At 33.8% G+C, this 25739-nt stretch overlaps 8 protein-coding genes across 17 annotated transcripts; 5 read left to right on the top strand and 3 right to left on the bottom strand.

Moving 5' to 3' along the window:
• The first annotated feature begins 3876 nt into the window (after nt 1–3876).
• Nucleotides 3877–9609, top strand: LOC127254254 (mitogen-activated protein kinase 20-like). Its single transcript, XM_051279267.1, has 10 exons — nt 3877–4392; nt 5021–5429; nt 5772–5899; nt 5992–6051; nt 6314–6463; nt 6561–6716; nt 6893–7104; nt 7180–7281; nt 7555–7724; nt 7821–9609. Exons 1-10 carry the CDS (start codon nt 4369–4371, stop codon nt 8264–8266), a joined length of 1857 nt encoding a protein of 618 aa, XP_051135224.1. The 5' UTR covers nt 3877–4368; the 3' UTR covers nt 8267–9609.
• A 509-nt stretch (nt 9610–10118) lies between these two features.
• LOC127254257 (transcription factor PAR1-like) lies at nt 10119–11074 on the top strand. Its single transcript, XM_051279275.1, has one exon. The coding sequence runs from the start codon at nt 10536–10538 to the stop codon at nt 10887–10889; it is 354 nt and encodes a 117-aa protein (XP_051135232.1). The 5' UTR covers nt 10119–10535; the 3' UTR covers nt 10890–11074.
• A 269-nt stretch (nt 11075–11343) lies between these two features.
• On the top strand, nt 11344–13850 carry LOC127254255 (uncharacterized). The gene is made up of 3 exons (XM_051279269.1): nt 11344–11353; nt 11496–11867; nt 13333–13850. Exons 2-3 carry the CDS (start codon nt 11510–11512, stop codon nt 13701–13703), a joined length of 729 nt encoding a protein of 242 aa, XP_051135226.1. The 5' UTR covers nt 11344–11353; nt 11496–11509; the 3' UTR covers nt 13704–13850.
• Nucleotides 13851–13900: 50 nt separating this feature from the next.
• Nucleotides 13901–15664, bottom strand: LOC127254256 (uncharacterized). 5 transcript variants are annotated; one of them, XM_051279272.1, is made up of 4 exons: nt 15530–15664; nt 15150–15449; nt 14565–14654; nt 13901–14202 (listed from the first exon to the last, which is right to left on the bottom strand). In XM_051279272.1, exons 2-3 carry the CDS (start codon nt 15426–15428, stop codon nt 14574–14576), a joined length of 360 nt encoding a protein of 119 aa, XP_051135229.1. In that variant the 5' UTR covers nt 15429–15449; nt 15530–15664; the 3' UTR covers nt 13901–14202; nt 14565–14573. The 5 variants fall into 5 exon arrangements, with proteins under 5 accessions (XP_051135229.1, XP_051135227.1, XP_051135230.1 ...); XM_051279270.1 differs by having other exon boundaries at nt 15162–15449; XM_051279273.1 differs by having other exon boundaries at nt 15150–15458; nt 15530–15626.
• A 1705-nt stretch (nt 15665–17369) lies between these two features.
• Nucleotides 17370–19933, top strand: LOC127254253 (phosphatidylglycerophosphate phosphatase 1, chloroplastic/mitochondrial). Its single transcript, XM_051279266.1, has 5 exons — nt 17370–17887; nt 18110–18187; nt 18342–18415; nt 18818–18925; nt 19791–19933. The coding sequence occupies exons 1-5, from the start codon at nt 17587–17589 to the stop codon at nt 19905–19907; spliced, it is 678 nt and encodes a 225-aa protein (XP_051135223.1). The 5' UTR covers nt 17370–17586; the 3' UTR covers nt 19908–19933.
• A 155-nt stretch (nt 19934–20088) lies between these two features.
• On the bottom strand, nt 20089–21547 carry LOC127254252 (GDSL esterase/lipase At4g10955). The gene is made up of 3 exons (XM_051279265.1): nt 21242–21547; nt 20722–21152; nt 20089–20639 (listed from the first exon to the last, which is right to left on the bottom strand). Exons 1-3 carry the CDS (start codon nt 21385–21387, stop codon nt 20089–20091), a joined length of 1128 nt encoding a protein of 375 aa, XP_051135222.1. The 5' UTR covers nt 21388–21547.
• A 246-nt stretch (nt 21548–21793) lies between these two features.
• LOC127254961 (uncharacterized) lies at nt 21794–23227 on the top strand. Its single transcript, XM_051280336.1, has 3 exons — nt 21794–22091; nt 22623–22694; nt 22782–23227. Exons 1-3 carry the CDS (start codon nt 21896–21898, stop codon nt 23078–23080), a joined length of 567 nt encoding a protein of 188 aa, XP_051136293.1. The 5' UTR covers nt 21794–21895; the 3' UTR covers nt 23081–23227.
• Nucleotides 23092–25211, bottom strand: LOC127254960 (cytochrome b561 domain-containing protein At4g18260-like). 6 transcript variants are annotated; one of them, XM_051280332.1, is made up of 5 exons: nt 25093–25211; nt 24680–24870; nt 24411–24578; nt 23847–23995; nt 23092–23768 (listed from the first exon to the last, which is right to left on the bottom strand). In XM_051280332.1, the coding sequence occupies exons 2-5, from the start codon at nt 24854–24856 to the stop codon at nt 23456–23458; spliced, it is 807 nt and encodes a 268-aa protein (XP_051136289.1). In that variant the 5' UTR covers nt 24857–24870; nt 25093–25211; the 3' UTR covers nt 23092–23455. The 6 variants fall into 6 exon arrangements, with proteins under 6 accessions (XP_051136289.1, XP_051136291.1, XP_051136287.1 ...); XM_051280334.1 differs by having other exon boundaries at nt 24680–24843; nt 25093–25203; XM_051280330.1 differs by having other exon boundaries at nt 25085–25193.
• Nucleotides 25212–25739: the final 528 nt, after the last annotated feature.

Here is a 25739-nt window from a genome sequence, read left to right as displayed (position 1 = left end):
TTTTTTGTCCTAATATTGGAGAGAAAATACACTATAAATGTTTACTTGAATGTGTTTTTCAGAATTTGGTTTTATATATTTATTTTGTGATATTATATTAATAATAATAATGTATTTTTTTTCTGAAAATAGTAATATATATAATAAAAAATAATGATGATTTAATAGTAGGAAGATTTAAACAAAATGAAAAGAACAAAGCATATTATTATTAATGAAAACACAGATAAAAGAATGATGCTAGACCCAGTTTGAGCCCATTATTATTATTGTACTCATGAGAGGACTTTGCAAAGGAAGTGGGCTTCATGGGCCCATTATTATTATTGTACTCATGAGGGACTTTCCAAAGGAAGTGGGCTTTATGGGCCCAATTATTATTATTAAAATAGAAGAGTTTGTTGTTTTATTTTTATACTCTTCATTTTTCTTTTTTTGTTGTCCTAAATAAATATTCTCGTTTATTTTTAAGTAAAAAATTATTACACTCTTATATTTTTTTATTATAAAAGGAAAAAATAATAATTATTACTCATATTTATTAAAATTCGAGTCCGGTCAAATGAATACATTTGCATGACGGAGGGAGTATTATTTTTAATAAAAAACTGTATATTTTCAATAAAAATGTTTTTATTGTAAAATATGTAAAAAAACATTAAAAATGACTTCAATAAAAAAAAATGACAATTTCTAAAATATTTTATAATTCTCAATAACTAAAAAGAATCCAAGTAATTCTAATTAAGTTTATAGTATTTTCTTAAAAATATCAAATTAAATATTTATTTATTATTTATTATATTATATTAAAAAAATTCAAAATATTATATCAATACATATTTATATAACATTACATTTTAATTCAAATTACAATTTAAAATCTAAAATTTTATTTTATAAAAAATTGAATTAACTTTGATGAAAAGATAAAATATATATATTAAAAATTGTGTCAATTTTTTTTTTTTTGAGAAACAAACAAATAATTATTAAAGATTAGTGAATAATAATTAATTGAATATTAATGCAAATATGATAATGAATAATCTTCAATTTATAAATCCAAGTTGTGTTAAAATAAAATTACGGTTACTAAATAAAATCACAGTAAGGCAACATGATAAAGTGTTTTTATTTATTTTATATAAAGAAATTAATTAATTAATAATATGTGACAGAAATGGATACATTCAGCATCCACATTTCAGTCCTTATTGCTTCAGTGGCTTTGTGCACTTTAACTTTTTTTTTTTTTTTTAATAAAAAACTTTGCGTGATTCTCATTCCAATTCTAGCCACACACAGAAACGGCTCTCTCTCTTTTTATATGAAAATGAATCTTAAATTTAAAATAATAATAATAATAATAATAATACTAAAAAATTAAATAATATATATAATTTTTTATAACGTGGAATCCGCAGCCTGACGGATTGGAATTTGAACCCGCGAGGTCTAACCCCACAGCCAAATAAATTCCATACATATATATGTAGCTCTTGTCTTTAATCTTTGCATGTACTTAAAGTTTTTTTATATATATTTATAAATTTATTTTAATAAACAATATTTTTATATTATAGTAAAATATATTACATTAAATCATATTAAGAATACAAACAAATATACTTAAGATCATAGATGTGTTTATTTATGCTTTTTACATTATTTTATTATTCTAATTTAAAGGAAAAAAAAAATTGTGGAATATTCATTATTATATTTTATATCATATCATTAGAACATTGTTTGTTGTTTATTATTTTATCCATGTTATAAAAAATATATGTAAAATCTTTGGACGTAGAGATTGATCAAAAAATATATAGGTTTTATAATAGTGGAATACGAATTTTTATACAATTCATAATATAAATTTTAAATTAAAATAAAATGAGTCTTAACAATAGTAGATTTATTAGAAAATAAATTTTCTAATACAAATCTTAAAAGTTTATTCTTCTTTAAATTATTTTCTATCATTTTTATTTTATTTTTTATAATTTTCAATTTAAATATGTCAAAGAATAAGATATATATATAAAGTTTCAATTTTCAATATTCATCCATTTTGACGATGTTAATAACTTTATATTTAATTAAACCTAATATACATACTATATAAAAAATAAAATAAAATAAAATCAAGAATTATAATCAATGCGGATAGTTACCGACACTTTAAAAGGCCGGCAACGGCAAGGACTACGTCTAGAAGACTATTCCATTAGATTTAAATATAAACATGAGATACACGTGTTTAAATGCCTAACTAAAAAAAAAAAAAAAAACTGAGTAGTTCCAAGTGACACGTATTGCTGAAACAATAAACAATTTATATTTATAATAATAATAATAATAATAAAAATAAAAGAGGCATCCAACCTTCACTTGTAAGTAAATTGTTGTGTTTGATCGTGACACTATACCTGAATTTTTATACTAATAAACATTTTATTTTACTTTAATACGCCATAAGAATTTTTATCAAGTTAGAGATAAATTATGATTTTTTTTATTTTTTTTGTCCACGGACTATTGAAACGAAGTATTGATTTGAATTTTTGTTTAAATCATAATTTACGATAAAAAATAATATTTTTACTAAAAATTTTATAAAATAAACAGTAGTAATTTCAGTCTTAAAAAAAAATATTATTTAAATTAGATGGTGTTATTATTGAAAAAAGAATTAATTCGAACATAAATATCATAAAATAAGGTATTGTGCTGTTCGTGGATTGCCACAGTCCATTCATTCCTTTTGATTTATGAGTCATTGTAATAAAGTGACAAGTGAAATTGATTGTGCTAACCTTATTAATTAATTAATTGCCATTTCATTTATATTTGTGATACTTTTTAAGCAACACTCGTCAAAAATTTACTGCTTCTCATATATTTTATTAAGTGAGTTCTTTTACAATTAAATTTAAGATTTATTATTATTATTATTTTTTTCTCTAGAGTATATTAATTTTTTTATATTTTTTATATTATGTCAAAAATTAATTTATATTTAAAATATCAAATTATATAATTATTAAATTAAAAAAATTTTACCATTTAAATTCTAATAAAAAATCGAAAACCCAAACAAGCATACAGTAAGAATTCATTATTATATTCCTTAGAGGGATTTATGGGGTGTGTTTTAAATTTTTGTTTAAAAAAATTCCTATTTAAATATTAGTATAACTTTTTATAAAAATATCATTTAAATCATTATGCAAATAAAAAATTTATAATAAGAAAAATGTGTTTGTTTCTAATTTTAAAACTAAATCATCATTATTTATTTAGCAGATTCTCAATAAAATATATATTTTTTATATTAATATCAAAATTTGTTTCAAATTAATTTTAAATTACAATAAAATAAATATACTTCGTCAAAGACAACGAGAACAGAGCATGACCTCATCATCACAAGTACATTCGGACACCATACATAAATATATTTATATGCATATTATTACTAACTTAAACATTAGTGTTGGTAATTTACAATCACACATGCGTCTACTTGAGATCGAACTAATCCTGAAGCAAAAATGGGTTACCATTTTATTTACAAGAATTTGATATATATATATATAAAAGAGATAATATTACATCACATAAAAAAAAAAAAAAATATTAACAAAATTCGATATTAAATTTAGTAAATATATCTAAAATTATTATTAGAAAGGTTAGAGCGTTAAAGTGTGATATCCAAAATTAGAGACGGTCCAATTTCGATTACCTAAATCATAAAAACGCCATATGAGAACAAAAGTACAACCCGTCACAGAAGACGTACACCCTCTCTCTCTCTCTCTCTCTCTCTCTCTCTCTCTCTCTCTCATATTCAAATGGCAGCATTCTGCTTTGCATTCATTATTTCGTTCACTTCTCTCTCTAAAACCCTTTCCCTCTCTACTTTGTGTCGGTGTCAGATCTCAACCCCCCCTGCTGAAGGTTCCTTAAGATCCACACATTCTTTCCACCCAGTGTGGAGGTGGAGGTTCGGTATTGCGTATAAAGAACTACAGGCGGGAGGGGGGGTGAGGTGCTCTGTATTTGCAAGAATTTTTGGTGCGGGGAGTTGTTGTTGATGCTGGTTCTGTGGGGAAAGGACAAGAGTTCTATCAAGGATCGGATTTTGTTTTCCATTGCAGCTGTAATTTGAAGCGTGCAAGGTCGGATTGCTCGTTTTCCGTACGCAGATGGGGGAATTCTGGCTGAAGAATTGTTCGATTGGCCTTTCGTGTGATTTTTCTTGCACTACTTGAATTTACAATTTCATGTTGGAATCCGTCACGTTTCAAGCCTGTGGGAGCTTTTCTGTTCTTGCGATCGGATTTTCGAGAATCGTCAAAAATGCAGGCCGATCATCGGAAGAAAGTCAGATGTTTTCCATCTCTTCTTTTCTTTTTTGTTTCCCTTACTTTTTCGAATCATTAATACCATTTCTTGCTGGAATTGTGATCAATCTTGGTGGAAATTCGGAAATGCAAAAACAAAAAAGGGAATTCTGGTTACTAGGGTTTTACGTTCGATTTTCGATTTTTACGTTGCTGAAGGGACGTTCTTGATTAGAAAGGAGAAGGTGGATGGATTATTTTTATCAACCTTTCTTCTCCGAGGATCTTTATTTTCTTCCTCTCGTCAATTTCTTTTCAATGTTGAATTATGCAGTTGAACGAGAAAAAGATTCTTTGTTATATGTCCTTTTTGAATGAATAATTTGTGGTGGAATAGTTATAGTTTTGTACAATTTATTCTCTAGAGAAATTTCCTCGAAATAAAAGCTTCCAATTGTTCCTTTCTTGAAACTATGACATCTGAATTTTGTGGTAGTTCTGTATATCTTCAGTAAGAAGAAAAGAACAGGGCTGCATATTTTACTCAGTCTGTGTAAATCTATCAAAAAGTGATTACTTTGATTGTTTATACGCGGTATTTCATGTGATGATATGGTTAGTTATTGAAATCTTCATTGGTGGATTAATTTATTTGTTTCATGGAACAGAATTCAACTGAAATGGAATTCTTTTCGGAGTATGGCGAAGCAAGCAGGTATAGAATTCAGGAAGTCATTGGGAAAGGAAGCTATGGCGTTGTTTGTTCTGCCATAGACACTTACACGGGCGAGAAAGTGGCAATAAAGAAAATACACGATATTTTTGAGCACATTTCAGATGCTGCTCGAATTCTAAGAGAGATAAAGCTTCTTAGGCTTCTGCGACATCCAGATATTGTTGAAATCAAGCATATTATGATTCCCCCGTCGAGGAGAGAATTCAAAGATATCTATGTTGTTTTTGAATTAATGGAATCAGATCTTCATCAAGTCATTAAGGCTAATGATGACTTGACTCAGGAGCATTGCCATTTTTTCCTATACCAACTACTTCGCGCGCTGAAATACATCCACACAGGTTGTCTATGCTGCTACTTCTCCCATTTTCCCATGTTTGTCTTATTTGACGGTCGCATTTAATGCCCCAACAAAGAGTAATGCAGTTAGTCAATCACTTAATACTACTCTGATTATTTATAACCTGATCTTTCGCAGGATTTTCTGTATAATTATGTGCTTATGTGATATCTAGAATGTGACTTTAAGCAAAATTATGAAATCTTGACAGTTTCCAACACAGATGAATGCATCGAATTGATGTCTGTAGTTCTCGTCAGTCCATCTCTAGGCTTGTCTTATGCCTTGTTATTTTGAGTGCGATTTTTTTAACTTGTGGAATGATTACGGTTTCCTGTTGCAGCTAATGTTTATCATCGAGATTTGAAGCCGAAAAATATCCTGGCAAATGCAAACTGTAAACTCAAAATTTGTGATTTTGGGTTGGCTAGAGTTGCATTCAACGACACACCTAGCACAGTATTTTGGACGGTATGATGATTGTCGGCATTTATTGTTATGGCTTCCTTTACTTCATTTGTTCCTTACTTCTAAGATTTGCTTGCACTATCACACATATATAGGATTACGTGGCTACAAGATGGTATAGAGCTCCAGAGTTGTGTGGCTCATTTTTCTCAAAGGTACGGATCTACATTATGACTACCTCGTAATGCTTAATTTAATCCATATACACCCCTCATTTTAATTATGTTTCCTACGTATAATATCGGATTATTTCACCTGGAGGATGGTTATCTATCTGCTCCATCTGTTAGAATCAAGTTCTCTATCATTTCAATATCTTATGTAGTTATTGGTCAATATTTAATGCTTCATATTCATAACAGTACACGTGTTTCATTCGTCTATTGATATCCCTTGTGATTTTTCTTGTGTTTTCAGTATACACCAGCAATTGATATATGGAGTATTGGCTGCATTTTTGCCGAGGTTTTGACAGGGAAACCACTTTTTCCTGGGAAGAATGTCGTGCACCAGCTGGATTTGATAACTGATCTTCTTGGAACTCCTTCAATGGACACCATTTCTCGGGTATGGAGTTATTCAATTTGAATTTAATGCTGAAGGTTTGCATTTCAATGTTTCCAATAATGTCATATGAGCTTTGTTTATTATATTCTTTGTTTAGGTTCGAAATGACAAGGCTAGGAGATATCTTACAAGCATGAGAAAGAAGCAGCCTGTTCCTTTTTCTCAAAAGTTTCCGAATGCTGATCCTTTAGCTCTTCGGTTGTTGGAGCGGCTGCTTGCGTTTGACCCAAAGGACCGTCCTACTGCAGAAGAGGTATAAATTGAATATATACCATATTCAGTCCCAAGTCCTTAAAAGTTTATGAGTTTCCTGTGAATGGATTCATTGAACGAGTACGAGTTCTCTATTGGCATATATTATTATATTCTTATGTTGTATATATTCGATATCATTGTCTTCTAATATATACATAAAATGATGCATTTTAGGCATTGGCTGATCCTTACTTTAAGGGATTGGCCAGAGTTGAGAGAGAACCAGCTTGTCAGATGATTTCCAAGATGGAATTTGAATTTGAGAGGCGAAGGGTTACTAAGGAGGATATTAGAGAATTAATATTCCGTGAAGTACTCGAATACCATCCCCAGCTGCTGAAGGATTACGTAAATGGAATTGAGCGGACCAGTTTTGTTTATCCAAGGTGGTAAAAAGATAATTCCATCCATTATTTCGATTCTTGTTGAAGTATATATTGCTGATTTTATCTATTGTGCAGCGCCGTTGATCAGTTTAAGAAGCAATTTGCTCATTTAGAAGAAAATATTGGGAAAAATGGACCTGTAGTTCCACTCGATAGAAAACATATTTCCCTCCCCAGGTATGATATGCAAAAGTTAACTCCTTACACTTTGATTCGTGCTTTTCGAAATACACTGATGCCTATATACCTACTGTCTTTCATTTTTGCAGTTCTAAGTAGCATAAAGCTTTATAAATTTTTCTGTTTAAAGCGTTTGAATGCAAAATCAAATATACGGCTTATATTCGCGACTTAGAAATCGCACACTCGTTACATGAAACAAATATATTATTAGTGATAGAATCATTTTTGTTTATTCACACGTATCGTAAATTGCTGGGATTGCTGCAGGTCATCGATTGTACCTTCTAATATAGTACCGCCAAAGGATCAACCCCTCATTGCAAAACATCGAGAACGGCTCAACACCGAAGAATCATGCAGCAGAAACTCCCGGACCCATGACGGACCTCACAATAGTTTATCAAGAACGTTGCACCCACCGCAACGGCTCCCTCAAGGTACTTCAAAGAATCCCATCACCTAACTGTATTAATTCATTTCGGCCTCGTCAAATTTTGCTGATTAATTTATATTTGGAACTCTTGATAATCAAGCTAAACCTGGAAAAGCCATTGGCGCCGCATTACCTAACGAGAATGGAAACATAGTTAGAGAATCATACGATCCTTGGACACTAGCCCGGAATGCTGCCCCCCAAACCCAAGCTGTATCCTCGGCTTACTATTCTTGCCCGCAGAACCGAGCTGGAAAACCAGAAAAATCGGTATCTGACACCCACAGAGACGAGTTCCCACCATACCAGATGAAACAAAGACCAAACTGTGGGATGGCTGCCAAGTTAGCGCCCGACATTGCGATAAACATAGACAGCAGCAATCCTTTCTATATGAGCCGAGCAGAACACGGTTCTAGTGACAGAGTCACGATTGATGCCAATCTTCTGCAGGGTAAGGCTCAATATGGGTTTGTTGCAACAGCAAATGTCGCTCCTCACAGGAAGGTCGGCAGCGTACAATATACGATGGCAAAAATGTATTAGAGCCAGTTGGATTGTCCGAGACTACAGGTAAATTAAATCCACCATTGAAGTACCTTCCAGAATTGGCAGCCGTGTACAGGAAAGGGAAGGGATTTCTTCGAATCTGGACGAACATACAGCGAGCATCATGTCAGGTTCTTTCTATCGATCGATCGCATTCTTGCTTGTTTTAAATTGATAATAATATTACAGCTTCATATTGTTTTCGTGGTGTTATATATATATATGTCTGTATTTCTTGGCACGATTCGATGTCTTCCCCTGAAAATTCACCATAGAAACTATCTGGGAAAATTACATGATGTAGAAGAACACTATATGGCTCCATTGTTGAATAATGAGTTGTTGAAATTGAGTGCACTACTAGTGGTAGTAGTAACTGATTTATTTCTAACCATTGCATGAAAAAAAAAAAAAAAAATCTAGTGTAAGAGTTAAGTAGCAAATTTTATTATATTTGTTTATGACACTATTTTGTTATTTAATTTAAGATATCTATTAAAAGCAAGATTTGTATTTGGTTTGTATTTAACGAAATGTTTTTTTTTGGCTAATCTTGTGTAAAATATTTGAAGTAGTTGCATGTGTTCTTCATTTGTTTTGAGAATCGTCTATAATTGATCTGTATATTTATTTATTTATTGTATGTATGAAAAGATAATTATGGATTAGGATTAAGATAAGAAAAATTATGATTGACCAATAACTCGTGAGTAGTGATCCAAGTAAAGTTTTGTACTTCCAATTGGAATATCTTTGAAATATTATAGTACATTTTTTTTTTTTATCTGTGTGTATAATTTAAATTTTTTAATAAAAAATATTCATAAACTTTGAATTCTGTCAACTACTAATTTATTAAATTCGGCCAAATAATGATATAAGTGCAATAATGAAACTTTGATGCACCAAATTACCTTGTCATAATGTCAGGTGGATTCGGGTCTCCTCGACCTTACATATACACTGAGTTATTGCAGTCACAATGATATAAATTTTTTATATTTGTCTCCGATAATAAAATTATAGTATAAATATTTATGAATATAGAATATATATTTATGTTTCAATCCACAATTTTATGTAGCTATGTCACTTTTATAATGTATGATGTCGATGGAATTCTCAATCATTGAGGAATGCAACAAAAAACACAGATAGATAATTATGGACAATAACTTATTATTATTATTATTATTATCAAAACCTTATACCAGTCATTTTCTTAATATTGTTTAATTACATAATAAAATTATCCAACCATAATATCAAATATATAAATATATTAAATAGTAAAAAAAAAAACTACTAATAAGCAATATAAGACATATTTGAATTCCATGCATGTTATTTAATTAATTAAAAATTAAAAATAGAAAAGTCAGAAAATATTGCACATGAATCCAGCAGGGTTGTAGGGCATACGAAATTAAAGAGTGGATTATATTGTTTGTGGGGCTCAAGAATATATATATGCATCCATTTCCCCACTTCATCCTCATCACATGTGCTCTGTTTCTCTCTCACTCCTCCTCTCTCTCTATGTATATATCTTGGTATTATTATATGTAATAAATTTATTAAATTATTAGTATTTTAAAAAACCTTTGTAAATTTATATTTATTTATTTTTTGTTATTATATATTCACATTGTCGATAGGTCTCATTTCTCTTCTTTTGTATAGTCATTTAATTTATATATATCGCCACTCTACGTACGTAGTTCTACTTATTAATAGGCAACTTAATCTTCACTCTACAGTTTTTTAACATTTTAATAATTTTTTTTTAGCATTTCGACTTTAGAATAATAAAATTTTTTGTTTTTGGTTTGGGGTAACATACATCAATCATTATATATAGGGATGTTGTATATTATAATTATTTATTTAAGCTAGAAGAGATATATCTCATTTAACATAAAATTCGATATGAACAATTTCTTTACTTATATTCATAATTGTGAACATATAATAATATATATATTTATTAAATTATTATTTAAAAAAATTATTCCACTTTTAATGTTTAATTATACGCACATGATATATATTAGAAAAATATTATATAAATTTTTAAGGAGCTGACGTGGCGTTGATCAAATGGTCCGTGATCAATGGGAAAGCCCAAATTCTAGAACGGGGCCCACTTTCCGTTGTCTATATAGATATATATATATATGTATGTGTGTGTGTATATATATATCTCTCTGTACAACTGCTCTTCAGTAAGTCCTCACACCACATCGCCACCGCCTCATCCTTTTCCATGGAGAATGCCGAGGTCTCTGCACAATCCGAGCCATCATCTACAACAGAAATTGAAGGAATCTGCAACGAAGATAGGAATAACACGGCGAGGATTAAGAGGAAGAGGAGGAAGACATCGAGCGCGGCGTGCGAATGCGATGGCGGCGTCGGAGAAGGCTTGGCAGAGGAGAAATTCGACGTGAAGAGAAGGATCGTCGCGCTGCAGAAGATAGTGCCTGGCAGCGAAGGATTGCCGATGGATAAGCTGTTTGAGGAGACCGCTGAGTATATTGCGTCGTTGAAACGCCGAGTGCAAGTTTTGAGATTCCTCTGCGCCATAGCGGATGGAGAGCAGAGGAAATCTGGCGGTTGAGTGCATCTCCGCTGAGTTCTTCAGTAAATTAAAAACAAAAATAAGGATTAGGAGGTTCGTAATTTCAGTTCGGCTAGTCACATTGCTTATGCAATATGCAGTAGTGCTCGACTGTTATTATGGAGTGCTGTATATAACTTGTTAAATTCTGATAACAGTGGATTTGGATCTGTAAATTTTCCTTATCTTCCTTCCTCTCTTCTGGATCGGAATGGATATCTGATGATCTTCAACCAAAATGCCTTTTGATTTGTTATTGGAACGAACAGTGAGGAAAAACTTGTATAGTTTGGACTACAAATTTAGATGATATGTTTCTGATTTTGATGGTTATATTTTTAACATACTTTTCAATCAATATTTTAAAAAATATAATATATCAAATATATATTTTTATATTAGTAATTATAATAATAATAATAATTTGATAGGTTCAAACACGTGGCACTCACGATCCAAGTTCAGTTAAGTTTCCAATCAAGAACCCTAAAAACGATTGCAAACTGCTCCACCACAAATCAATCGCTTAACAAATTCCATTGCCAATATTGTTCATGATTTAATAATGTCTCTTCCTTGATCATTAATTCTCTTGGATCTCTGCAGGAATTACATCAGAAATGGCCGACAAGAAGCTGGACAGCGGATCATCGTCAGATGATCGGACGGCGGATGGAGCTCCGAAGAAATCTTCCGATCATAAGGGGAAGAAAAAAGGATCGAAGAAGAACGCCGACGCCGCCGGCGACGAATTGAAGGCGACAATCGGAAAATTAAGCAGTGAGAATGAGGAGCTGAGAATGCAGCTGGAGAAGGTTGAGGCAGAGAACCAGACATTGGAGGTTGTCGTCGCTCGAACCGCCGAACTGGAATCCGAGGTCTCCAAATTGCAGCAAGATTTGGTGTCCGCTGTCAAGGGTTTGGAATTTTCCTCTGAGGAATTGTCCAACTTGAAGAACGAATTGGATGGAATGAGAGGTACATATAATCCATCTCGATCTTTCAAACCTTTTTTTTTTAAAAATAAAAAATAAAAAATTCATATGATTTTTTAAAAAATCTTTATAAGGATTGTGTTGCGGAAATTCCCATGAATGAAATAACAAAGACAAAAGAACACAAGATTCCGTAAATCAGGCTTCATATCCCAACAAAAGACTGATTTCATCTTCCACTTCAACATACCTCATCCAATCTCCACTCCCCACCCTTCAGTGTTAATTTTCAGTGTCTCATCATCTCCAAGATAGACAACACCAAAATTACCTGTGGTATAAGATTCCATGATTCCCGAATCACTGAGTGGAATGATGCTCCTAAGACCAAAATCTATGACTCCATTGAACTGCTGACGCTCAGAATCAGCACATCGGATATCTCCTCCGCTGTGTTTGCGGAACCCTGATCCTTATCGGGCGCCCCGCACTCTCGTTTCAAGTGCCCCTTGCAGTTTCAACGTACCACCTGACTTGCATCTTCCTTGTCGATCTTCTTTTACTCGACTTCATCCATCTTGACTCCCACAAACAAACATAAGGCTCACTTGATATGAGAGCACATCGGATATTCCGCTGCGTTTGCCGAAACCCTTATTCTTCCCTGCTTACCTTGCACCGCCTATCACATAGGGACTCGCTACCTGACCTACCAGTCAGGACCGACCTAACACCGCCAGAAGACTTTCGACACAAGGCACCTCCGCAGGTCACAGGGGATTCCCACAATGATCCAACGTCCGATTCCTCTCAATCCACCCTATTAACGAACTAGGCTCTGATACCACTTGTTACGAAAATTCCCAGGAAATTAAGATGAAATAACAAAGACAAAAGAACACAAGATTTGGTAACCCAGTTCGATCACGATGATCTACGTCTGGGGGCGCTGCCAAGCCAGAAATTTTACTATAAAGTACGCAGACACATGTTAAAGTGAAAATACATGGATATTTATATCCTAAGCCTTTGACAATAATATCCAAATCATATCTCTAAAATCTAAAATATAATATCCAAATCATATCCCTAGATTTTAGGATATAATCAGACTTCATATCCCAACAGATTGAGTATATACATTTGATGCAATAGATTGTTCTTAGCATAATTCTCTAGTTCCATTTTAGCCATCAGTTTATTCTTCATTGAAATCTATTCATATGCTTTTATGTAGTTACACTATATTGTTAGGTGATAGAATATATATTATATATTGTGTAGATATGTATTTTTTACAATACCATTCTCCAGTTAAGTTATCATTTTCTAGTGTTGAATATTAAGTACATTTTGATAGATTTTGTGGTAAGTTTATAGTATGTATATACCATTTATTCCAATAGAAATCGAGTTATAAACATTCTTGATTCATGGAATTAATGCAATTTTTTGGTAATATATTCAGAAATCTTGCAAGTCTTAAATTAAAAAGGACTCATTGACAGGTCGGGAGAAGGAGAAGGACGAGAAGCTAGAGAAGTTGGAGAAGGAGAAGGCGACATTGGCTGCTGAACTTGCGAAAGCAGTCGTCGTGGAGACTAAATTGAGGAATGAAATGAAAAAGACCGAGGAAGAAATGAATGTGTTGTTAAATGTTAGTAAACGTTCGACTAAGGAGTTGGAGAGTATTGTCGAGCGAATGAAGAGTGAGATTAAAGAGCTGAAGAATAGTTTAGCTGATAAGGAGAGAATAATCAATGAGAAGAAGTGTTGGAAATGCAATGGTAGCCGAAGGGAGTTGAAGATCATCCGTGGATCGGCTATAGTTGCAGTTGCTGCAACTATTTGGATTGTTTGCCGCGCAAAAAAAGTTTAACTTGAAAAGGTTAGTCATTTCGAATTTTGGGGTCTAGTAATGTTAGGCGATTATACTATTTTGATCTTGTTGGTCGTGTCTTTCTTCCACAATTTCTTCTAGTCATTTTTATGGAGAAGAATAAATGCATTTGTTGTAGTTCATTTGATAAGAAATTATTCTTTCATTGAATATGTAATAGCTTCTAATTAATAGTATTAGAGAGTTAACATCATCAAATTATAAAAAATAAGATTTCAACAACACAAATTGTAGAATAAATCCAGACATCTTCTGCAATGCAATGAGAAGAAGATGAGAACTGAAAACCACGAAATGATACATTGAGATCAAATTACGATCAAAGTCATTAAAAAAACAGTGGATCTTATGTACCCTCAACCTTATTGTGTGCATTTTCAATATTATATTCACATACATAACTCATAAATTTACAAATTTGTTCAAGAATACAACTCCAATCACTCATTCTGGGCACCTCATCGTCGATGTTTTAATCCTGACAAATATACATCAATAATTGTATAAAATTACTTCAAATATTATGTTTAATTTTACTTATTACATACTATATTAATAAAACATTTTTGATGCAATCAGCACATATGATCAAAGTATAGTGTAATATATAGAATTATATAATATGTTGTCAAAATTTGTTTGTTATATATTATATTATCTATGTTTTGTCTTCTTTTATAAAATATGTTTACCTTTGATTTGATTCAATTAGCATGAAAGAAACCAAACCAATATAGGATTTATATATAAAAATACTTTTTACTTTATATAGGGTTTAAAATGTTTTACGAACAATCCATGAATTTGAGGCACAACAAGATAATTGGATATATAACTCACCGGTAGTCATCACCGGTCGGAGCCTTGCAGAAAATCGAGCAAACCGCAGCAGTTCTTCCATGAAGCCTGGCTCCCGGTAGCCACGAATCCCTGTCTCGTCCCGACAATTCATTCGATTGGTATCAAATTCAGACCAAAAAAATTGTTACATTTTAAAAAACCAATTAATCATGGATCTTATATCTAATTATACCCCGTCACACTGGAATAAATTGCAATATTAATTTCATAAATATTTTCCGGATTATAAATTTTATTTGGTAAATTTGTATAATCATATTTTGATGTAGAAAAGTATTTCAATATAAAAGTAAAAAATCATACTACTATTACATGATATTCAAGAATAAAAAAAAAAAAAAATAGCATAGAAGAGATAGGTAATTTGTACAAGTTATAAGATGAAAATGATAAATTTTTTGTTTTTCTCACGTATTTTTATTATTTATTTATAATAATTTAATTTTCTCTTTATTAAAATATGACATCATATATTTATTTTTATATAACATATTTATTCAAAAATATTATATCAGACAAATAGTTAAATTAAAAAAAAAAAAATTTAAGTTAAAAGAAACATACTTTTTCCTCTACCTCTCTGGGAGCAGCAGTTGCGGCGGCGGCGGGGGGTTCTCCGACATTCTTGTCGGAAGTTGGCAGCGGATCTTCAGAGGCGGCGCCGCCGCCGAGAGTCTTAAAACTGGGCACGAGGCTTTCGACGTAAGAAGACGACTTGGCCGCCGCATCTTCCAATACAGATTTTGCAGCCGCCGTGACTTCTTCCACCAAGCCGCCGCCGGCGTGATCAGCCGGCGGCTCGTAGGTGACTTCCTTGACCTTGGAGGTGTCTTCATCCGCCATCTCTGATTGATTGATTCTTGCCTGAACAATCTTAATTGTTTGATCAGAACATATCAGATTAGTTTAGATGACTCGAAATAAAAATAAATAAATTGATGTACCAATGGCGACAACACCACTTCAATTGGGGATATGATATTATTGTAAGTATATATGAAATGATTGATGTGAGTGAGGGTATAAATATATTACCACCACATCTTGGAATATTCCATTGTAGTTGTGTTGTTGAAGGTTTTATTTAATTTTATGGGATTTTAAAATAAATAAAAAAAGGATTAATATATATATATATATATATATTACATCTAGTAAAATATATATGATATGTCGTCACAAGATAAATAAATTTGAAAATACAAGTCTAAGTCTAGTATTGATCAAGTAATTAAGGGTATTATTATAATATATATATATATAAATATAAATTTGTTTGTGTTTGTGAAATTAATTACTTAGTGAGAGTGAGAGAGGGAGAGGGAGAGGGAGAGTTGCATTATTGGAAAGAGTTTAATTTGTTGAACAAGTTAGTATGAAATCAAATTAAATTAATTGTCCTAGCTATGATATACTCCCTCAGTAGTCCAAGGGCAACATTTACTTTTGGTACGAGTTTTTAGGTGAGTAGTATTAAGTAAAATAATTTAGAAATTAAATGATTTGATTGAGAAAAATATATATATATTTTTTTGGATGATGTGAGACGATAAAAGTGTGGAATAGAGATTAAGTATAATTAATTATTTCTTATTTTTAAAATATTATAATGTGTTTGAGACATACCAAAAAAAAACATTGCGAAGTGTTTGAGACGGATGAAGTATTATACTACCCATATAGATTTAGGTCGGCGTCGGTGGTGATTCTTGGGGGCTCCATGGACTCCAGCTCCCTCTCATTCAATTCAATTCAATTCACAGACCAACAATTAAATAATTAACTGTCGCAACTCACAACACACGTACACCCACCCACCCACCCGCCCCTTAATTCAATTATTTCTATTTCCAATAACATAAATAAATAAATAAAAGTTAATTAGGAGTGAGTAGTGACTGTACAAACACAATTGGGTTCATGATTAATTGCACTCACTGCACATAGTTATAGATATATATAAAAGGTCCTCGAATCAAGTATGAGTGTTGGAGTCCCGGGAGTCGTCTGGGAAGAAGGAGCAGAAGCAATATTAGATTTGTATATTATATATATAAACCCAAGTGGGAAGTGTTTAGGGTTCTTCTCCTTTATTTATTTATGGTTTTCTTTTTTTTTTTTTTTTAATATTTTTTCTTATATGAAATTTAATAATTTACATACAAATTAATATTAAAAAATTGTTATTTTCATTATGATTGAAAAAGGTCAAAAAAATAATTAGTTTAATGGTTGCTTATTAAAGCCGGCAAAAGTGTACAGCTGTTGTTGATGTGTTTGTTGCGTTGGTAGTTGGACACTTCCCTTTCTCACATTTTAAATTTAATTAAAGTTTATTTGGTTGTAATTTTAAATAAGAGGAAACAAAAAAGTGTTAACAAACCCATATTCTAGAATTTGATTTTTGCAATGAATCTACATCTTTAATCTTACAGTGCACATGTAATTATGTAAATACTATATCATAATTTGATTTCAAAAATTAAATTATTAAATAAAATATATATATGGGCCAAAGACCAGCAGAATCTTTCTCATAACAAAAATCCCGATATATTGAAGGCAACGTATGAGGATGATCGAGGTGCTGCTGGAAATAAACAAAGTATATCGAATGAAAAAATTTAATTTATTTTGATAATATATTGTAATTAATTAAAAAATTTAATTATTTTATTTTCTATTTTTGCTCATTTCAGTTTGTTTTGGATTTCCAATCAAAATTATTATTTAATTTAATTTTTAATAAAAATAAATTATTTTTAATTATATCAAATTACTGTTTACAATTTACATCCAACCATTCTAAAACTGCAATTTCCTGTCCAAATGCTCCGTTAGATTTTTCACCGGAACAGGAAAAAGGAAGTGCTTTCTCAATAACCATTCTACTCTTATCATCATCATCAACCACAAACCGCGATTTTGTTTTGCTGCATCGGGAGTAGGCAGTGAACTGCTAGGGTTTGTGTATACCAGTGGTTGGGACATTTCGTCGAACATGTGGTGGACTGATTTGAAAGCGGCTATTGGGCAAAGATTCAATCTGGAAGGTATCGCTTCCTCCGTTGGAATTCTATCAAAAGACAAGCACATGGCGATCCCTCATGTTAGCGTGCCTGACATTAGGTACATTGATTGGGCCGAGCTGAAGAGGAGGGGGTTTGAAGGTGTGGTCTTTGACAAGGACAACACCATTACTGTTCCCTATTCCTTGAGCTTGTGGGCACCCCTTCGATCGTCGATAGACCACTGCAAATCCTTGTTTGGAAACAATGTTGCGGTGTTCAGTAACTCCGCCGGTAATCATATTGGCAAAATTTGTTCTTCTTCTGCTTTTGCATAGTGGTTTGGAATTCAGTATTTTCTTTTTCAAACTTATCAAATTGAAGATATCTCTATTGCAATTATGTCATATTACTACTGAAATTCGTCCCCCAAAGAATGAATTTTGAATTCGAGTTTATTTTCTTTTGGAACTTGCATACCCATAATAGTTTGAGTGGTTTATTTTGCATTTCTAGGATTGCTTGAGTATGATCCTGATGAAAAAGAAGCTAAAGCACTCGAAGATGCCATTGGAATCAAAGTTATAAGACACAGTAAGGTGTTTCCACACATGAATAATTTGTGATTTTGATACAGAGTTGGTTTTCTCATCGAAGATCATAAATGAAGCCTATAGTGATTGTTGCACAACACTAAAGCAATTTTTACTGTTTTTGTTTGGATTTGGTAATGTTCGTTAATATCTAGGGATGAAGAAGCCGGCTGGAACTGCTGAAGAAATTGAACGGCAGTTTGGCTGTGAATCTTTGAGGCTTATCATGGTAGGAATCTTTTGTTATGATATATATGGAATCCTTGATCAAATAAAACAAACTGATTTGAATTATAGTTCATACTTGTATTATATTATTTACAAAAAATTCAAATTCCTAGCGAAGTTGTGCCAGTTATGCTGTCAAAATTGAAAGGTAACACTATTCAGAGCTCAGTAATGTTAATCTTTTAATGGAAAAAATTGCATCAGGTTAAAAGTTGTAGTAATTTTGTCTCCAATTAAGTTTTTATAAGCAATGATACCTAAATTGAGGTGGCGTTTACGATTCTAGGTTAGAGTATCTCAATTCCCTTTTTTTTTAATGTGGTTTATAGTTTGTTCCATTCTTCTAGCAGTTTCTTTTTATGTTTTCCCTGTATCTTATCGTCTATTCTTGTGAAAATAACAGGTGGGTGATCGGCCCTTCACGGATATTGTTTATGGAAACAGAAATGGGTTTCTCACTGTTCTGACCGAACCATTGAGCCTTGCCGAGGAACCTTTGATTGTGAGACAGGTAGCTCACTAACATCCTGTTCAAGAGCCCTTTCTGCCATGGCAAATTAATTAGTTGATTTCAAGTTAGGATTGTCAATTCTTTATTCATGCTGCCATATCTGATATTGTCCATGCACGATCATCGAATATCGTTTAGCAACTCGTACATGTTTATCAAGATTGGATGTCTATGTGGATTCGGTAACTTTCTGAAAAGAATTAGGTCTGATAAATGCTGGATTGGAGGAGGGTAAAGATGGACGAGTTGAAACGCAAGATAATGTTAAGTACTTAGAAGCTTAAACACAAAAAGCATTTAATTTCACTCCCTACAATTTTATATACAATCTAACTAGATTTAAATTGTTTCTCTGGGAAAGGGATTTTCACATGGTTGCCTTTGGATGTAATTTCAGAGTGTTGTATGTATATGAAATACTATGTGTGCTTTTTAATTAGATAACAGTCAAACTAGATTTGCAGGTACTCTGCGAGTATGAAATATTGCATATGCGTTGAGTACCTGAGTTTAGATAGCAGATAGTTTTTATGATCAGGTTTGTGAGTATTGATAGATTTGAATTAGTACCGACGGCAAGGATTGAATAAACATAAAATTGTTGAATCTTTATATAATTTTGTGATGGATTTGTTTGGTTGATCAGGTGTTGTGATAATATCCTTTTGGTGTATTCCTTTGAAACAAACGCCATGCATTCACTAGGTTTAGTTTTTTGCGATAGCAATGACAAAGATAGTTTGAACAAAGGTCCTGAATGTGGTGTTTTAATGACATATGAGGTTATCCTGCCCAGGTCACTCTGTTTTTGTATTTCTTCCTTGAGAATCACTCTTATGTCTAAATGTTGGATGCGCTGTTTCAGGTAAGGATGCTCGAGGCTGCCCTTGTGCGACGATGGTCTGAACAAGGTTTGAAACCAAACAGCCACAGTTTGATTCCAAATTCTGTTGACTGTGTAAAAGATTCACCGCTAGGATAGCCTCCGCAAGCAAATTCTAGAATTGGGTACGAGTTAATTTGGCTTAAATTTTTTTCGAGCTCGAACTCATTACAAAAACAATAGACTGATTCCTATAAAAAACACAGACCAGCTGATGCTTTGTTACTTCATTTTATGCCCTCTTCAAGAATTTGATACATTAGGCTGTATTTTGTCGCCGTCATCGACCCTTTCCTGTCAGCGGCGACTGCTCGGAGGCTGGAAGACTGTACAAGGATTTCAGCTGTCTGCTGATCAGCTTACTGCTGTTCACAGCCATTTGTAGCTCCAAGTCGTCGCCCCACCACTGCTCCAACCCGTGCGCCTCGAGGAACTTCTGCTTCCCCTTAGACAACACAAACAGCTTCGACGATGCAGCGCCAGAAATTATCGGCTTCACATTCTCCTTCTCACTGCCGCTGCATTCTGCAGCCCCATTTGCGTCCGTATAGTAGCAGCAAATGTAGTCGCTATTATTTACATACAAATGAGGCATCCATTGCTTCGATCCTGAGATCGCCATTTCTGCTGATCTTTCACTCATATCTGCCTGAGCATACGGCAACATCGCCCGGACTTTCCTCCACATATCCCCTGCTCTTTCGACCACGGTTTTGAGGCTGCTTGCGAGCGAAACGGACGGTGGATTGAACAAATGGGCTTCAACATATATCCCTTCTTTCGCCAGCGCTTTCCCGACTTGCAAGGCAAAGCCGGCTCCCAAAGAATGTCCTGCGATTACAGTCGAAACTAAAAAAAGTACGTACAATCTCAATAGCTCGTTTAATTTGTCGAGAATGATCATTCGAATTACCTGCGATGCAGATGTTGCTACTCCCATACTTATCGCAAATCGATCTCAATGCCTTCAAGCTGCAGGCGAATCGGATGGATCCTTTCAAGCTTTCCCAGGCTAGAAAGCGTAGATCATCCTCAATGTCGCGTCGGATGGTTGGACTTTTTAGCAGTGTCCCTCGAAGTGCTAGAACAGCTCTCGGCGCGCCACTCGGCCTCACAAGTACGAAGTCTTGCAAAGCTGATGCGCGGTCCCATTCGAGTATGGCACCAAAGATCGAGCCGTCGCGATCATCCACGAGTGTTTGAACCAGCTTGTACTTGAATGGTATCCACCATTTGGGAGCCAGAGCATTTTCATGGCTTCTGTTTTCTTGTCTGTCGAGTTCGAGCAAGTATACTCCTTGTATGAAGCAGGCAATGACTGTCCTCTTGTAATTGCTATTCTTCCTATGGATAATGATAAGAAACCTAAATTATCTTCGAACACATATTCGTATTGACAAAAATGGAGTTTTAGATTGGAAAGGGGCACTGACCAAGTGGAGCTAATGAGATCCCTCCAGTTAATTGACGGGACATTACGAGGTCCCGACACGTGAAATGCATACGGATGCTGTTGATTATGATTTTGATTTTGATTTTGGGATCCTTCCTCCGCCGGCGGCGAAACCTCATTCTTCATCTCCGATCTGCAAACTTGTCGAATGATTAGCAATGGCGTTCTCTGCAATCTATGGGGAGAAGATGGAAGGGGAGAGAGAATAAAGAGTAAAGTAGGAAGGATGGAGGGTTTGTGGAATTCGATTCGAAGGGAATAAATGCAAATGCTGGTTTTGAACGACTTGACTTCCCTTTTGTATTATGAAATTTTGGGTGGATGGATCTGCTTGCAACGGTCATATTCTTAAGAAAATCTTGACCCTTGGTGGATGGTCTTCTAGAATACCGCTTCCATTCCATCATAGAATCCTCACCGTCCATTCTTTTCATAACCCTCTTGATTTGTGCCACGTGGATGGCGTGGCGAGCAGCAAACAATATTTGTGGTGGAGCTAATTCTCTCTGCCGCCATTAATTCTGGTTGTGGATCGTCTGCTACCAATTTCTCAATGGACTCTGCAATTTACTTCCAACCCTAAGCACGAAACTGTACTCCAAAGAAAAATCTCACAGCTATTATTTCTATTTCTATGGCCTTCAATTTGGGAACTCCTGCTGCTTCCACCACTACACTTCGCCCAAAACCCTTAATTTCTCCCAAGATTTTCAGCCAGAAAAGTGCCTTGAAGCCCCTCGACGCACCGTCGTCCTGTCTCAAGGCTGCTGCGGCTGTATCCGAAGGAACAGAGAGCAGAGTCGACGAGGATGATCCGACGACCTATTCCGGTAATTTTCGTTTTCTCCGAAAATTAGGGGTTTTGAAATTTGATGAACTTCTTGAAAAAGTTGGGTTACTGTTTGGTTAGCTATTGTTACTCTGTTTTCCTGATTGTCTTTAAGTGATGCTGTTGTAGTAATTGAGGCAGTTGAGATTGGAGTATGGTTGTGGCGGCGTGTTATTACATCTGCAAACGTTGTTTCTTGGCTTTGGTTTCCAAGAATCAACTTTTTTTGCGAGTCTAGGAACTTTTGAAACGTTGATTGAGATCATATGATTAATTTTCAGCCAAAATTGTCATAATGCAACCCTGATTAGAACTGTTGTGCCACATATTGTTGGGCTATAATGGAACACATAATGTTGAGCTATAATGATCTAAGGGAATAGGACAAGCCCGAAAGATTTCTTACTACTTAAAATGGCAAAGAAAATGAAATGTTCATGTCAATGTAATGCATCAAGTTCTAAGCTTTGAATTCTACAATAATGGTGCCGCGTTGCCAAGCTTTTCTAACTTCAATATTCTTGATTTAAAGTTAAGGAGTCATCTGCTCGAATGCAACTAGATCTCTTGGAAAGGCTCACTTCGAGTGGATCACCAGTCGATGGTAAGCATTGCCTCATTCGTATTGGTTCTATGAACAACGATCGTATTTATTCTCTAACTGGTTTGATTGTTAACCAAAACTTATCAGGTTATGAGAGTGACGGAAGCACCTTCAGGGCAGCGACAATAAGGGAACAGCTCGCTAATTTGGTAGGAGACCGCGACGACGATTTCAGCATTCCTCTTGGCAAGAATCTGAAGAAGGTGACTGACAAATTCTTGACCATATCCCAGAAGAGAAACATTCGAAGGCAGTCTTATTTGAAAGAGGTATCCCAGAGAAACGACTCTACTTTCTTCGCCACCATTGGCGCATTTGTTATCCTCCCGCCTGTTGTTATATTAGGAGTCGCCATTGCAACAGGTTATGTGCAACTTTTCCCGTGACGCGAACTCTGTACATACTTCATATATATAGGAAATACATAGAGTAGGTTAGAAAATACAGTCTTATTATTATACCTTTTACTGTTTGTAAAGTCTAAGGTGGTAAGAAACTCCGCAAAGATATCTAAATGTTATTGAATTTATGAATTTACAAGAAAGCATTGAAAGGAAACAGTAGTCAACATTTAACTTTATGATGATTTCATAAACTTTTAATGATATTTGAAGATGACAATAACTTTACAAATTTGAAGATGAAAATGATCCAAATCCCATAAACTTGTACCCTATGATCACCCTGATCCGCATAAATTAATCTTTGTAAAGAATCAAAAATAATGTATCAATCGATATGTACACATACATATTCATTCCTCAACAAGATTCACCATTTCGAGCTTCTTTTTGCCGGTGTGGTGACGACATCTCATGATCGGTTGGCGATACAGGATCGTTTCTGAGAATCATGCCTTGTTTTTGTATGTAAGGCCATTTGTCTTGTAGGAGGTAGAAAAAGAGCAGGATAGATATCTGGACAGTAAATATGATTGTCCAAATGCCGACATTCTTCGACGTTCTTCCATGGTAGGCTTGTAAGCCAGTGTAGATATTGATCACTCCCAATAATGGAACAGCTATTCCAAGTAGCCAGTGAAGGAAGAACCACATACTTCTGCCTTTGCTTCCTCTGCAATACAAACTTGAATACTTTAAAAAAACTATATTTAGATGTTTTTCAAGTGGTTTTAAGGTTTGATGTTCTTACCTTTTTGGTCTGAAAATGGCGGTCAGTAATTGGAGCCACATTACAAGATAGAACACCAACCCTATTCTCTGGTGGCCATTGTTGAATGTGTTGTCGAAGTATTTTATCGACATTGCAGCAGCTGCTGTTCCAATTAGAACTGCTGAAATCTGCAAATCGAAATCATATGTATATATTCACATTGATGACAATCTTGAGGAACTACACTTTCATCATTCTGTCACGTGATCGTGAGGAGCCACAAACATCATCATTTGTGTAAAGAAATTAGCCTTTTTTTACTTTACTTATTCATCATAATTAATAATAGCTACAAACCTAACCTAACATGATTAATTAGTGACAACATTTTCTTAATCTAACAAACATTCATGCCATGAAGAACTGGTTTCTCTTTGTAGATCTATAACTACAAATTGCCATAATATCAAGATTTGCTAATGGCTTTAAGCCTTGCAAGAAAAGCGAAAGAAGTATAAAATCGATTACTTGATATATCGCGTGCTTATTATAACATGAAGCTAGAAAAAAAAATAAAAATATTTATAACAAGTTTGTACACACCTCCATGAAAGCATGAACATAGAATACAATTTTAAGCCTGCGGCCGGATGCCTCATTGTTCAATATCCTCTTCACAAGTATTCCAGCCGGCATTAGCAAACCAACCGAAGCCCACCAAAGAAATCCATGGAGTTTGATCTCGAAAGAGAGTTGAGAACTGATCATAATCTGAAGCCAAAAATGGAATCCATTGAAGAAAGTGTTCTTGAAAAACTTTGATTCATATATCATACTAAACATGATAATCCATATGATAAAAATTCACACACCTTGTCTTTATTGCCTGAGTTGATTTTCGCCACCACCGGCGTATCCTCATCAACTGAACCAACCGGCGCGATAGGATTAAGGACAACGATCCCTACAAAAATGGCGACCGCAGCCAATTTTTTCGAAACTAACATGTCTCTCATCTTGTTGGAGAATCCTATGCCTTGCCAACACATAAAAAGAAAAAACCCTATAAACATAATGAGCAAAAAGAGCATATCAAGCCATTGTCCATTGAAAACTTGCTGCAAAAGTGCTTTATATATACATTTCTTTGATGAGCTACAAAGTTCATTATTGCCAAGGCAATGTATCCCTTTTCTTTCTTTTGATCTCTATGATATAGAAAACAAAGATTTATCTGACAAGGAAATTTAAAAGTAGTAGTAGAATATGTTCATTACTCTCTTACAGTTGTGGCCTTTCTTGCTTTCCTTCCTTCTTTAGGTTTTTAAAGGCAAAGTGGGATGATTAGAATAGGGTTATCTCTTGTGACTATTGCATTGTGGTTACTTGTTTATTTTATTTTTTGGGAATGTTGTTATTGTTATTTTATAGGAAAGAATGGAGTGTGGAGAATGGGCAATATGCTTTGTATTTTTGTGGGGTCTTCTTGACAGGCTTTTTGGTTTTAATGGGTAGAGGTTGAAATTTTTGATGATTTTGGTGGTTAGTCAAGATTGCAATGGAAGAACAATTTTCTTCTTCTCGATTGATTTATTATTATTATTATTTTAATGAAGTGAAAATTTATACTCGATGCTTTTCGAGTGCATACTGATTTAAAAAATATTGATGAAATAGGTAAATTATGTGAGACAAAGACGTCAAAAGAGTTTGAATTTATAATTTTACGATTATAAATTCACTTTCACACTAACCCGACCACCTGTCACGGCGAACAATTTTCAAAATTTTTTATTTTTTTTTAAACTCAACAATTTTCAAACTTGTGGTGGGCTGCTTTAGTTTGTGCTCTGCAACACACTATCTTATGCTGGATGCTCTATTTAGATGCAGACAATGTGTATGTGTATATATATGTATATATATATATTA

Source organism: Andrographis paniculata, unplaced genomic scaffold (assembly GCF_009805555.1).
Source record: "Andrographis paniculata isolate CXL003 unplaced genomic scaffold, ASM980555v1 Contig52END, whole genome shotgun sequence".
In the NCBI taxonomy this organism is placed as follows: Eukaryota; Viridiplantae; Streptophyta; class Magnoliopsida; order Lamiales; family Acanthaceae; genus Andrographis; species Andrographis paniculata.
The sequence above is the reverse complement of the archived record's forward strand: the minus strand, read 5'-3'. Positions and strand labels throughout refer to the sequence as shown.